General features: G+C 34.8%; 1 protein-coding gene across 4 annotated transcripts; it reads left to right on the forward strand.

Annotated features, from left to right (window-relative positions):
* Window positions 1–259: 259 nt before the first annotated feature.
* On the forward strand, window positions 260–15,083 carry LOC308692055 (uncharacterized protein). Of its 4 annotated transcripts, XM_081367748.1 has the most exons (7): window positions 311–964; window positions 3,355–3,792; window positions 9,756–9,803; window positions 9,905–10,119; window positions 10,201–10,360; window positions 10,626–10,743; window positions 12,978–15,083. In XM_081367748.1, the coding sequence occupies exons 1-6, from the start codon at window positions 454–456 to the stop codon at window positions 10,727–10,729; spliced, it is 1,476 nt and encodes a 491-aa protein (XP_081223874.1). In that variant the 5' UTR covers window positions 311–453; the 3' UTR covers window positions 10,730–10,743; window positions 12,978–15,083. The 4 variants fall into 4 exon arrangements, with proteins under 4 accessions (XP_081223875.1, XP_081223874.1, XP_081223873.1 ...); XM_081367747.1 differs by lacking the exon at window positions 12,978–15,083 and having other exon boundaries at window positions 10,626–10,965; XM_081367749.1 differs by lacking the exons at window positions 9,756–9,803; window positions 9,905–10,119; window positions 10,201–10,360; window positions 10,626–10,743; window positions 12,978–15,083 and adding an exon at window positions 7,362–8,314 and having other exon boundaries at window positions 260–964.
* The last annotated feature ends 8 nt before the right edge of the window (window positions 15,084–15,091 follow it).

The following is a 15,091-nucleotide window of genomic DNA, read 5'->3' on the forward strand; positions in this document are numbered from 1 at the left end:
ACCAAATCAAAATGTATTTTCATATTCAGTGACAGTTACATTTACATTTATTTGTGTTGTATCATAATCTGCACGACCCCCTGGTTGCCTTTCTTTGAGGACGTTGCAGGGCATTCCAAATCAGCGATTATTGTCAGCGAAGTCCACTTCAACTGATATACCCTGTTCAGGGAGCAGTGCACACTGCGTAGGGACCCTGTCGAATGGAACACACCTTATATGCGTCCTACAGAGGGTTCATGTAACGTTACTCCTGCTGAACCGGATGTGATTCCTGCTCCGTCTCAGTGTGTTGTCGTTGCGTGGCCAATCAATGGCGGACGGAGTCTGTGCGTTTGTCTGGTAAACGTAGACTACGTTTTGCACAAAATACAGGCCTACTCGTATACAAATCAGGCATTAAAATATTTTTTTGTCGCGTTTTCGACCCAGCTCAGATCTGCGCCTGTCAAAATGGATGTGAATTTGACCATCTCTCTGATGCGGGGCCAAATGGGCGCTGTCATAGAGAAAGCCGTGAACGTCGCGGTGGAGACCGTGTTAGGAGAGATGATCCGGGTGGTCGGGCTCAAATTTGAGGAGATCAAACGGGAGATGACCGCGAAAGAGAAAGAGAACGAGAACATCCGGAGAATGTTGGAGACGTCTCGCTGTCAGATGAAAACAATGCGCAAGTACATTAGCGTCCTGGCTGCTAAAGACGCCAACCATAGACTGTATCATGGAGATGGAGACATGGCAACATCCACAGGGATGCACTGCAGAAGAGTCCCGACGAGCACTGTGTCAGTGTGTGCCAAAGCCCCAAACCCCTGTCCCAGACCGAGAGTCAATGAACCTGCCCCTGTAGCTGGACCCTCATGGGTGAGACATCAGATGCACATGTCCAAAGAAGCCTTAAGAAATGAGAATCACATTGCTGATTTCCACATTGAAGAGATCCATGGACCATCAGTTAATAAAGGTATGAAACGTCAGCTGATAAACATGTATGGGTGATGCAGTACCTTTTCATATCCCCATCATATATTACATTAAATAACAAAGATGAGATAGAAATCATGTTTGTTAGTTTTCTTTAATCAACACTATCACAACATAAGGCTTTAATTGTTAGTTCACCCAAAAATATACCATAATTTATTCACCATCAAGCCATCTAGCATATGACTTTATTCTTTCAGCCAAACACATTCAGAGTTAGGCTATATATAAAAAAATACCCAGGCTCTTCCAACCTTTATAATGGGACTGAATATTACCTTCAATTTTGAAGCCCAAAAAAGTAGGTCATCCAGGTACTTTTTTCCTACTCTTTTATGAATATTGTTGTTTCGGGCATACCACTTTTGTCACAATACAGTTTTTCACCTACTAGCCTATATAGTAGGGAAGTATGCGATTTCGGATGCAGTCCTAGACTTGCGTACGGCCATTACTGGAAGCCAGTGATTATAGTTTATAAAGTTATAAATAAGGATTTTTAAAATGTATTTACTTACAAAAACGCATCGCTTCAGAAGGCCTTTATTAACCCCCTGAAGCTGTATGGATATAAAGCTTGGAAGAACCAGGAAATTATTTAATATACCCTAACTCTGATTGTGTTTGGCTGAATGAAGAAAGTCATATGACATATGAGTGTATATACACATAGGATGGATGGGTTGAGGGTGGGGAATTTTTTTTTTGAGTGAACAAACCCTTTAATTTTAAATAATTTCATTACTTTGGTTTGAGTGAGTATTGTCACTTTTGCCGCTAAGATAAAACTGGCAATTTATTAAGAAATATTCCAGATGGTATTTTTTTTTTTCTCTAATTGAAATGTTTTTTTTGGGGGGGGATATCACTTTTAATTTATGCATTTCCTTTTACTTTCCATCCCGCAATCATTCTGCAAGAAGTGACAATTTTTGCTGGAGAAATTTCTAGCTAGGTATTAGAAGTTGATTAGAATACTTCTGTGATGTTTTGTTGAATTATTTGGTTTGCCTTGAGCTTTAAACATTCTATTATGTTTAAATAAATTACAGAAATGGGTGTGATTGTCCACATTTCAGCTGTTAATCCCTCACTGAGCAACTCTAGCTCTTTATTTCCATCCTGCAGGGTTTCATCTTGTTAATTTTCTTGCCATTGTGTAAATCATTTCTTAAACTACACTTTCATGCACTACAATTTTTATAGCAATACTTCCTTAAATTATAACAAGCATTACTGTACTCATTTTAAAGAAGTTACAGAGCTGCATAACAGGAATGATCAATACTATTCCACTGTTAGTGATGATACAAGCAAATATCGCCACAAAACAACAAACAAATGTCCACATGAATATGCAAGAAAAGCACTAAGGGACTGTTTACATGAAGGAAACCCTTTTATACACTACACTGTTATAGTAGCCTAATACCTGCATAAAATATAACAAAAACAGATTCCTTTTAAGTTACAGTGATCAAAAGGTGCTGCATAACAGGAATGAACAATACTATTCCATTATCCATATATATATATATATATATATATATATATATATATATATATATATATATATACACACACACACACATCGCAGCAATTGGTGGATATATGCAACGGTATCTTGTTGAAAATTGATAGATTGCAGCAGGACACTGTAAAGTACACTACTACTTCACAAATACAGTGCACTATATATATACATATAGATAGATAGATAGATAGATAGATAGATAGATAGATAGATAGATAGATAGATAGATATAGAAGTATAACTAGTGGTAGGCTTTTTTTTTTTAAAGGCCGATATTGACATTTCGAACAGGGTGGTAGACTACGTATACTATTTAACGATGGCACATATCATATGCACAAATGACTGATTTTCTATAATTTATTTTATACAATATTTATTTACTATATAGCCACTGCAATTGTGCTTACATAGTCAACTTGAGAATCATTTCAAGAATCATTAATGTAATATTAACAAACAACGCTGCATAGTTTCAAAGTGGGACAAACTGACTATTAGTTAATCAAATCTTTTGCTAATACTTATTGAAGTTTGTTCTACACCCGAAATGATGCCACTTCTTGAATTGTAACAAAAGAAAACTAACAAATATTATTTCAATACCCATAAATGTTAGTTTTATATTTAAAATGAAATAAATAAGGACAGTTATGATGGGGACATGAAAATGAATTTCATTACTTAAATGACCCACTATCACTACTAAAAAGTTCAAGGAAAACAGTTTAGGAATTTTGTAATATGACTATTATTTTCAATCAGGCAGTGTGTATTATACTTTCCTAATGTTTTCTCTCAACTCAACAGAAAGTGATTTTTTGTTGTTTCCATAGTTGATAACTCAAGCCCTCACCTGGTGGACAGTCAGGCGCTTCTGTCTGAGACCAGTGATCCAATATGGGGTCAAACCCCTCTGGCCTCTGCAGAGACTGGGCACACAGACATGCCCGACAGCAGCGTCCTCTCTGCACCCATGATGGCAGATCCAGGCATGTCATCCCAGACCACAAGCACAAGTACAGTGACCTTTGGAGCACCATCGCTGAAGATCAAACAGGAGGAGGCCGAGGTTGAAATTGTCTGTGTGAAGGATGAACCCGCTGAAGCTGGCAGCATGTCTAGAGTTGAATATTCCAACCCTGAACTTCATCATCAAGAACCTGAGCTTGGGCTCTCACTAGATCTACCTGCATCCTTCCAAGCTCTTCAGAGTCCAGGCACTTCAGCAGACCTTGCAATCCCAGCATTCATCAACATGGACCCAACCACCTGTAAGTATAAAATTAACATTTTTACACTGGTTTATTTGGGGTAATATGAACATGTAGATAGAAGAGCCTTTTCTCAGGCTTTTAAATCCCAGATATCACACATATGTCGCCAAGACGTTTAAGTATGGTTGACAAAATTGTATTGTGTAAAAGTTTCAAAGTATAATTCAATTAAAAAAAGCTTTTTATTTTATATACTGGACAAGGGAATAATAATGACAGTATGAAGTTTTATAAAGCTGATTTTAACAATCCTGTTTGATAAAGGGGCTATATGTAAGAATTTTAATTTATGAATTGCTTTTTATATTGCCAATGTCTGAACAGCTTGTAACGAAATGTAAAAAACGAGAAATTCCCCAACTTTAGGTATTCCATGAAAGCCTGATTTTTGTGTGAAGGACTCTGTTTCGCTGGGAAAATCCAAAGGATGTGATATTTATGCGCACTCCCAAGATCCTCTCTTCTGTTCAATGAGACATTAAAATGAATGCAAATACACTATTCAGGATCATGCTGAAAGAGCTATTGTGTACCGTAACGTCAATGTGTCATTCAAAGAAAAGGGATTAATTCAAACTATTGTCTCACATAGCCTGATCTATAGTCTCAAATATACTTTAAAATTACACTGTTATGATAGTTTGATTATAATTGCCTCATATGTCAGCATGATGCCGGTGAATCGCAGAGCTGGAATCGTCGGTCTCAGCAGCATGGATGATTCTAGATGATTGTTAACAGTATATTGCTGCAAAGGTATTTCCAACTTTTTACTTCTAAGTGAAGAACGAAAAAGAACTTCGCCGCGAGTATTTCAGGGCTTTGAATCACGTTCAGTGTCCTGTATGTTACTTGTGCTCGAGTGGTGAGCAATAAGATGCTGGCTGCAGTTTCCTTAATGGCCACCGGTGTCGCTAAATTTCTGAATTCTACATATAGCCCCTTTAAAGGATTAGTTCACTCTAAAAGAAAATGTTGCTGATAATTTACTCACCCCGATGTCATCCAAGATATCCATGCCTTTCTTTCTTCAGTAAAAAAGAAATTAAGGTTTTTGAGGAAAACATTCCAGGATTTTTCTACACCGAATGGACTTCAATGGCAACCAACTATACCAATGTTCAAAGAAGGTTCAAATGTCCCTCTCATTGCAGCTTCAAAGTCTGTACACGATCCCAGTTGAGAAATAAGGGTCTTATCTAGCGAAACGATTGGTCATTTTCAAAAAAAAAAAAAAAAAAAAAAAAAAAAAATATATATATATATATATATATATATATATATATATATATATATATATATATATATATATAATATATTAGTGCTGGGCAAAGATTAATTGCGATTAATCGCATCCAAAATAAAAGTTTGTGTTTGCATAATATATGTGTGTGTACTGTGTATAATTATTTTGTATATATAAATACACACATATGCATGTATATATTTAAGCATTTTTATTTATTTATATATAAATTATTTATATTTATATATAGTATAAATTATGTATATATATATATATATATATATATATATATATATATATATATATATATATATATATATATACACATCCAAATATTTCTTAAATAAATACATGCATATGTGTGTATTTATATATACAAAATAATTATACACAGTACACACACATATTATGCAAACACAAACTTTTATTTTGGATGCGATTAATCGTGATTAATCTTTGCCCAGCACTAATTTTAACCACAATGATGACATCGGGATGAGTAAATTATCAGCACATTTTTTTTGAAAGTGAACTAATAATACAGCATACAATAATACACCTCTAATACAGCAAGATAAATGCTAACCATCTGAGTATATTGTAGCAGTGTTTTTTTAATAAGGAATACAACGGTTTAGTTCACCCAGAAATGAAGATTCTGTCATTAATCACTCACTCTCATGGCGTTCCAAACCCTTAAGATTTTTGTTCATCTTTAAAACACAAATGTAGATATTTTTTATAAAATCAGAGAAAATAAATCCATATGAATTGAGCAGTTTAATCGCAACTCATTTGAAGACACGATCGATTTATACGATGGACAGATCTAATTTAGGTTTTTTAAATATACATAAACAGTGAACATACAAATAGAGCTCTGAAACATGGTAAACGGAAGCTCAACCGTACGTGCTTGGCATTAAATTACATCTATTCATTACATAAAGCGATCGTGACTCTTCAGAAGACTTTGGTTAACCCGCTTGATACATATGGATTTCTTTTATGATCCATTTATGAACGTTTTAAAGAGTCAGAGTTTTGGGTGAATAGTCTTTCAATGGAGGGACAGAAGTCAATCAGATTTAATTAAAAAATATCTTCATTTGTGTTCTGAAGATGAATGGAGGTCTTATGGGTTTGGAATGGCATGCGGTTGAGTAAATGATGACAGAATTTTTAACAAGCCTTTTAAACTTGTTTTTCAAAATTCTAATTAAATTGCAAGAAATGTAAAGTTCTGATCTGTGGTCAAACTGATTTTGCTGAAGTGGAAGTGCACCAAAAAAGATTTTGAAAATGACAGAGTGCTTCACTTTAAGGCAATCAAGACAAAGCTTTTATAATTACGTAAAAACTAGTGTAACCATGTAGAATTAACCAATAAAACCAATCAAATACAAACATTTACTTACTCTCATTTCATTAAAAAACTGTATGACTTTGTGACTGTATGACAAATATTCTAAAACAACATCTAAGGGATATTCAAAAAAATTTTCAGAGAAAATATTTCTGAGAAATTATCTGTCGTGTGGTTAGTGGTATATTTTTGTTTTGACTCTTGGTTTTGATTGTGTGGTCCAAACCCGTCGGCCACAGACCTCTTTGCGCATTGTTTGACTCTGAACTGAGGTCCGTGAGTACTAGCAGCAACCGCTGTTTACCACTGTATTAAGAAGAAAACTTGAAGGCACTAAAAATGGAAATCATGCTTATCTTCACCAGTACCAATGGTTTATCACTTTGGTTTTACAATCAAAACTTACAAACACCTGCCATGGATATGTTGCGAAAGAGATGCAAAGAGTGAAAGTTGCTTTCTGAAGGCAATTTCTACAGAAGAGCAGCAGTGAGAAATTCATGAGCTGTTCATAATCACAACTTAGGCTGTATTGCTTTAATACCAGTTGCAAAAGTACTGCGATCCACATGAACTGTACCTTACCTGTTTTTTAATAGGTTAGGATTCCAAAGCTCCATACTCAGTTTTGCGGTCTGAGGAATTTGGTGTATGGCAGTGATGCTGATGCTGTTATAAGCCATTTTTAGTCTTACACTGAACTTCAACCTGTAACACAGAATTAAGGTTTGAAAATTACAAGGTTGAAATGGTCATTTTTCAACCTATATGACCATCTCATAATGGTCATGTACATTTTCTTTGAATAACAGAATCAATATTGACAGTACTCACAAAAGGCTCATTGTACATATGATGAATTCATACATATCAAGTCATGCTGAGTTTAAAGAATCTATTCATTTGGAATAAGGAGAAGCTGAGCAAGTCTTCACATTGGATTCCTTTTTTCAGACTCTGTAATGGCAAAAACAGCTGCTGAAAAACAGAGAGCATACAGGGCGAGAAGGGATGCTGATCCTGACCGCAGGGAAAGGTACCTCCGAACTGAACGAGAGAGGTGGAGAAGAGATGTTGAGACAGGGAAAAAGAAGAGAATTGGTGACTTGTGTGAGAAGGCTCAGAGATGGAGGCGCAAGCAGTGGAGAGAAGCCAAAGAACGACAGAAGAGGAAACCATTTTTCAAAATAATTGCCTCCCCTCCAGACAGCCCTGAACCTAGTCTGATGGTGTTACTGCAACCCCGAAGAGGACCGCAGACAGACTGACAAATCAGGGTCAGGACGTCCCAGGTGCAACTCTTCATGGCCTTACCTAAACCAGCATAGCCTTAAAAGTGAGGTGATCATAAAAGCACTCGAGTCCATCAACATTGAGGCTCCATCGGGTGGTCATTCGGGCACCCAGTAAAATGACTTGTGACCAAGTCAATGAGCTGCACAATATTTCAGATGTAACTGAAAGAGAGAGAGGATGACTGAGATTCTGGGTAATCCATTGTTTATGATGGATCTTAACCTCCACTGACTGAATCTTGTGACATCTTGACATTTAAATTCACAAAGATGGGCCATGCTAAATGAATATGTTACTCTTTGTATTATATGTGTTCTGCTATGAGGTACTTTGTAATGAGTGGTCAAAATTTAAATAAATGAATTAATTAATGTATGATTGAATCGATTAATGTATATTTCATTAACAATAGACACTTCAACCCTGTTATCATTTTCAACTCTGTTGAATTGGATTCAGCCCTGTTACGTTTTTCCCCCCATCATTGTGTTTTTGTAATATCCAGCATATTTAGAGAGTATCTGAAGTAACCAGTAAATTACAATATTTCATGCTTTGCAATAGCATTACTGAATATCTTTAGAATACTGAATCATGTGTTAAACTGTAACAGGAATATATATATATATATATATATATATATATATATATATATATATATATATATATATATATATATATATATATATATATATATATATATAATATAATATATTTTTTTTTTTTTTTCAATGAACAAATAACTTGGTAATTTGGGCCTAAGGTGGAAAATATTTCTTCTTGAGACCAGCAATAATATTTTCATGCAATAATGATTGTTGATTATTTCATGAAAACGGTATTTAAATGTTTTGAAAAGGCCAAGTATACAGGGCATCCATTTCTGTGAGTTTTTGTTTACTGTAAAACCTTGAAAGTTACATCATTACATTTTTCATAGCACAGGCCAGATCATGGAATACTGTTCAAAACTTTTTTTAAAGGAGCTTTCAGTGAATGAGACTGATAATCCTTTTCTAATGAATATTCATGTTAAAATTGTCAGAATTAAAAAATGTAAAAAATTCGAGCTGTTCATGTTTTAATACACATCGCAAGTCATTCAGTGAAGGGGAATCACAAGAGAAATGCATCAACATGGACAGGTGAGTCTAACTGCTTTACTTGAACTTTAAAACTTTAAAGGTCACCGTGTTTATCATATATTGAGACTTCTTATTACTGAACCGACATTCATGGTTTTAAGACCATTTGTTTTATTTCAGTCCATTTTTAAACATTTCAGAATAGTGTTTTTAACTTTATACCATTTCAAGGTATGTTAATATAGGTTTGGATAAGATCAATTATTGTAAAGGTAACAGGGCTGATGGTAACAGAGTTCAGCTAGACAAGGAAACGTCATGGCACTATATGCTTATTGAGAGAATTGAATGTGAAAACTTTACAATCATTTTCAATAATCAGACCAGCGTTTACTGTACAAAATGGTAACAGGGTTGAACGAAGGATAAAAAGGAAACATGTCCTTGCAGAGTTGATGTTGCCATATTGACCAAATCCTATAATCTATGACACAATCTAAATAAGAGTTAGGAAAGCGTTATGATGGCAACAGGGTTGACATGTAACCTGAGGACACAACTTCAACCTAAATTGACAAATATATTAAGAATAAAGGCTTAATTCTAGCTTTTACTTGTTTATATTTGTATTAAATCTAATGTGTGTGTTCGCTAAGCAAAAAGAAGTTGAAAAGAAAGCTGGGGGCCGACAGACAGACGAAGAAAATTCAAACTATTGTCTGATCTTCGTTTACAAAAATACCTGTAATTATGCGTAGTGAAAGTATTCCTCGTTAAAAGTCATTGCTTAAAAACAAATAGGTAAATATTGGACCCAATTCGTTTTGAAGAAGTTTGGGTCAGTTTTATCTTTTCTTTGATTAAATCGTTTAATTTCAGCTGCTTTTCAACATGAATCTAACAATTTTTCTGAAATGGATTAGTTAGAAAATTTTAAGTTTTAATGTGTTGTAAATTTGTTTTACAGCCATGTCAGATGCGAGCCCAGAGAGTTTTGAAAATAATAAATGTACAGGTAAGTTTAATCCCTTCATTTACAATGTGGAGTTAAGCTCATACATTTATAAAAGGTTTACTGTTCAGTGTCAGTCCCAGCTAAATCACCTGTGGTTGCAGCTGACGAGAGGGCTATTCTTGAGTGGCAGGGAGAAATGGACTGGAAAATCAACCACCTGACTGCATTGGTTCAGTGTCTTGTGGGGAACAGGCACTTTGAACCCCCACTGCAGATGGAGGATGAAGACAAGGATTGTGTCTTGCCTCTGATGTCAATGGAGGATCTTGACCGGTTGGAGCAAACACTTCTAGACAAAGGGAAAATGCAAAAAATGGTAAGATTCTTTGGAATTATCTAAATAAAACAGTTTTGGGTGAATTTTTAATCTACATGCTATATTCAATCCCTGTTTTAGGTGAACAGATTGTCTGTTAGTGGAGGTCAAACTATGAAAAAGACCGTGGGGAGAATTTGCAACAAGGTCTTTGCCTCAAACGTGGCCAAACAGCTCAATTGGTGTGGACGTGGAGACAAGCGGGGCTTGAGAAAAACAAATATTGGAGTACTAATAATAGGTATGTCCAAAACAAATGGAATTCTTTTAAGAATAAAAGTATTGTAGTGATATCATAGTTACATATCTCAGTCAATTCACATATGAATACATTTTAATTTTAACATTTGCAATGAATTGCTCTAGAACTTATTCCACTTGTGCTGACTAAAATTTTACAATTGTATACATAAACACAGTCAGACTTGTCTGTTCAGGTAAAGTTCAGTAATAAAAATGTTTTTTTGTTTCTTTGTAAACTAATAACCTATCTATTTAACACACAGCTGCAGCTATGAGGAACAGCGCCCTCCTGACTCCCACAGAAGCAGAGGCAGAGAAATGCATCAAAGACTACCTGCGTTTGGCCCCAGGAAGGACATCCTCCTAATCTATTGTAAAAATGTCAGTTTTGATTTATACATTACTTGTACAAAGAATTACTGTATTGCATACTGTTTAATAAATATTTTAATAACTACTTGATCTATTGTTCAGAAGTAGTAAATTAGGGTTATTAAAGTGTCCAGAGTCAGTGTCCATTTTTTTAAAATCATCATTTTTAAAACATCAGGATTTTAGGTAAGGATTTTAGACGAGGCTTAAGCCTTACAGAAACAGACTTGCACTGGCATATCTTAAAATATTGTTTTGTCTCAAGATGCACACATTAATAAAAGCTTCTCACAGTTTAGTGGCAAATTAAAAGTGATTATTTATATATACAGTACAGGTCAAAAGTTTGGAAACATTACTTTTTATATATTTTTGAAAGAAGTCTCTAATGCTTATCAAGGCTGCGTTTATTTGATTAAAAAAAAAAACAACAGAAAAAATTAAACAGTAATATTGTGAATTATTATTATTATTACAACTTAAAATAATAGTTATCTATTTGAATATACTTAAAAAAATAATGTATTCCTGTGATGCAAAGCTGAATTTTCAGCATCATTACTCTTCAGTGTCACATGTGGCATCCAGTCTATAACATGATCCTTTAGAAATCATTCTAATATTCTGATTTATTATGAGTGTTGGAAACAGTTCTGCTGCCTAATATATTTGATGAATAAAAGGTTAAAAAGAACTGCATTTATTCAAAATAAAAAATATTTTCTAATAATATAAATCTTCTTTACTATCACTTTTTATCAATTTAACACATCCTTTCTGAATAAAAGTATTGATTTATTTCAAAAAAAAAGAAAGAAAAAATTACGGACCAGTAGTGTATATTGTTAAAAGATTTCTATTTTTAAAACATTTGCTGCTTTTTTTTTTTTTCTACTTTTTATTCATCAAAGTATCCTAAAAAAGTATCACAGGTTATGAAAAAAATATTAAGCAGCAGAACTGTTTCCAACTTTGATAATGAATCATCATATTACAATGATTTCTAAAGGATCATGTGATAGACTGGAGTAATGATCCTGAAAATTCAGCTTTGCATCACAGAAATACATGATAATTTAAAGTATAATAAATTGAAAACCAATTATTTTAAATTGTAATAATATATCACAATATTACATTTTTTTTCTGTATTTTTGATCAAATAAATGCAGGCTTGATGAGCAGAAGAAACTTCTTTCAAAAACATTAAAAATAGTAATGTTTCCAAACTTTTGACCTGTACTGTATATATTTATAATCATTTTGAACACGAATATTTAGAGCCAGTTGGATTTTTCTTTTCATTTCTCATCAACTTAACATTCTCAGAATCACACACACAAACATGTATTAGAAAACTTCCATAATAGTTTACTGATGCCTCTGTTAAATTGCTTTCATACAATTTTGTTCTTGGCAGCAAAATGTCTTGCAGGTCAAGGGGGTTTAATTATTTTGATTGCAACTGTAAATGTCCTAATTGAACTAAGGCCTAGTCCTGGCTTAATCTAAGCTTTGCCTGTGAAACGGGGCCTAAGAAGTTTAAACTTTTCCCATGGTGTGAAAATTACAAATATTCCATGTAATCTTTCAAGTAATATCATATAAAAAAAAAAAAAACTCTATAAAACTAGGTCAGGTTTTATTATAAAACCAAATACATTCTAAAAACGTAGATATCGTGGCTTTTGTGAATCTGAAACTTGCTCAGCAAACATTGATAAGAAGATACTTGAGGTTACAGTTATCAGGAAACTGACAGGATGTGATGTTGCAATAAGCAGCCAAAGCAGTTTTCAGGAGAGGAAAAAGCTGACGTGTAACCACACATGTAGAAGCTGCGTATGCACGGAATCACAACAGATCTGCCGGTTTGAGAGTTTCATCTAAATTGTGATTCATTTAAGTGATTATTTTGTGCCACCCTGTGACTCTGAACATGTGGAATTGTCTTAAAGTGAATACTGCCTGCTTAATAATGTGTTATAATAAGGCTTCTGTATTATTTCACTGTGCATCTCTTTAGGTATCTATATTTTACCGTTTAGTTCTTACTCGATCATATAGTAGTTTTGAGATGGGCTTCAGTTGGCCTAGGTCAATATTGAGTACTTATGAGCGTTAATGTAAATTATATTTACATCATATAAAATAACATGCTGCTATTGTTTGAAATAGTGGCTCAAGAGGTTCAAATATTTGTATTAATATATTTAATCTCTCACCTCTCTGCCCATATTTAGATGACGACTCTCAGCTGTGTGTGGCAGGGGTCCAAAAGCAGGTGCGTCCGAGACGTAAGGACCTGAACCTGTATGAAGAGTACAAACGCAGCAGAACTCTGAGTCTAAGAGGCCGGAACACAAACCGAGGGCTTGGTACAAACCGACGGCGTGAGCTGGATCAGACTCTACCACAGGCTCTACTTGCAGACCTGGTAAGGGAACGAAGAGAAAAGACTCGCCTTCGAGTGGCCCGCTGGCGTGCCAAACGCAAACTACAAGCCTGTTTGATGGCCTCGCAGGCTGCGCAGTTTAACGGCGCTCCAGTGCAGAGTTCACCTGCCCAGCGGGGCGGCCTGATCTCCTCCCGCAGGCGAGGCGGGTTGACTGCGCAGCGAGGTGGGCTTGGATTGAGAAGGGGACTGTCCGAGGCTGGGACATATAACCTGCTGCTGCAGTTCGGGCCCAGTCCTACCCAATCAGCACCAACACACGGCATCAATGAGGGTATGATGCCCTCAGCGCTATCACAGAACAGACCAACTTACCAATGATGCAGTGTTTACATGCTGGCAGGAACGCGTGCTAAATAATGGTGGAACTTGGAAAAAAAGTTGTCAAATGGTTAATAATGTTCCTAAAACTACAACTTGCAAACCGAAACCCCATACTGATTTGTGAAAACTTAAATTAAATTAATTCAACTTTTGGCTTTACAGACTCAACCAACAATTCTACCTAATTAAGCATTTAACAACCGTGACTATAATAAAATACTTTCTACAATAAACTGTGCTGAATAAAATGTAAATGGGAAAAGTACAAAACATATTGTCCAAGGATATTGTGATCATCAGTGAAGAAATTTCACTCTGCAATCATGTTAACATGAATGTCCTAGTTATGTTGGCCCACGTAGCTTGTTGAAATGTTTTTGACCGCAGTGTTCAGAGTGTTTTTAAATAATAATGTGGTCTATTCGTTAAAATATATCCATGTTCATCATTGTGGCCTAAATTTTTCTAGCAAATGGCATTGTTGGCTATAACTATGACAGTTATTGATCAGATCATTTTGTATGACGGTGTTTTCTTAAAGAGCACACAGTGCAAATTCGCTGTATAAGCAGATTAGTGTGTTTGATTTTGAGCAGACAAACGTGGTTTAACAGACACTTGTGTAAAAAGTGGTGAGTGCTGTTTATAGTGTCGGGAAATGAGTCTCTGTTTTGGTGGCTGATGTAATGGTATGTTTTGGTATGAAAAGGTTTTACTGATAAAATGCTCACACATATAGTTATCTAGGTAATGGGGAAAACTGTAAACCAAGAACTGGATCAGTTTTGGTATCGATTCATTTACAGCGATTGTTACAGCGATCAGCAAAGTTTTTTGTTTTTTTTAACCACAGTGTCTTACTAAAAAAACGTGCAATAAGGCATTGTGACAGTTGCTTCCATAATTCAGCAGCTCAGGACCAAAAGCCACAATACTACATTAACATTTCACACTTAGTCTTGTCTTTGAACGAGAGCTTAATAAAGCTTCGGGGTTTTTTTTTTTTTTTATTGGAAAAGATTACATTTAATTCATAGTATTCTGAGAAGTGACTTTGAAATTCAGTCAGCTGAGAGAAAACACACTGATATCAATATAAGGCAATACACAATGTGTTTCACAAAGACTACAAAGAAATTTTATTGTAACCCTTACAACTTTACTCATTGGGGTTATCCTCGCTTGTTTTATGTAATTGTATTTACACAAATGCTCATTTTTTGAGTTATTAGTCATTTTTAATGTCACTACATAATCATTTCTCAAGTTTTGAAGCTCTACAGTAGAATAGTTCAACCGTTTACACTAGGATGTGATTAAAGATTAATAAACAACAGATTTTCTACAGTTTTCATGTGCTATGTTCAGTGTTATGCTGTTTAAAGATTATGAAATGTTTAATGTTGTGTATGTTACATTTGTTGGTGCATAATTAAATAAAATACAAGATCTTAAAATAATATAAGATTGTTCCTAAAATCAACCAAGTTATGCTCCTGAGTAATCATCTACCTGCAGAGCAAATGTTTAAATGTGTGCTTCAAGAGTTCAATGCATTAAATCAACAAGAAGTTGCAT

This window comes from Scardinius erythrophthalmus (assembly GCF_964197995.2).
Source record: "Scardinius erythrophthalmus genome assembly, chromosome: 6".
In the NCBI taxonomy this organism is placed as follows: domain Eukaryota; kingdom Metazoa; phylum Chordata; class Actinopteri; order Cypriniformes; family Leuciscidae; genus Scardinius; species Scardinius erythrophthalmus.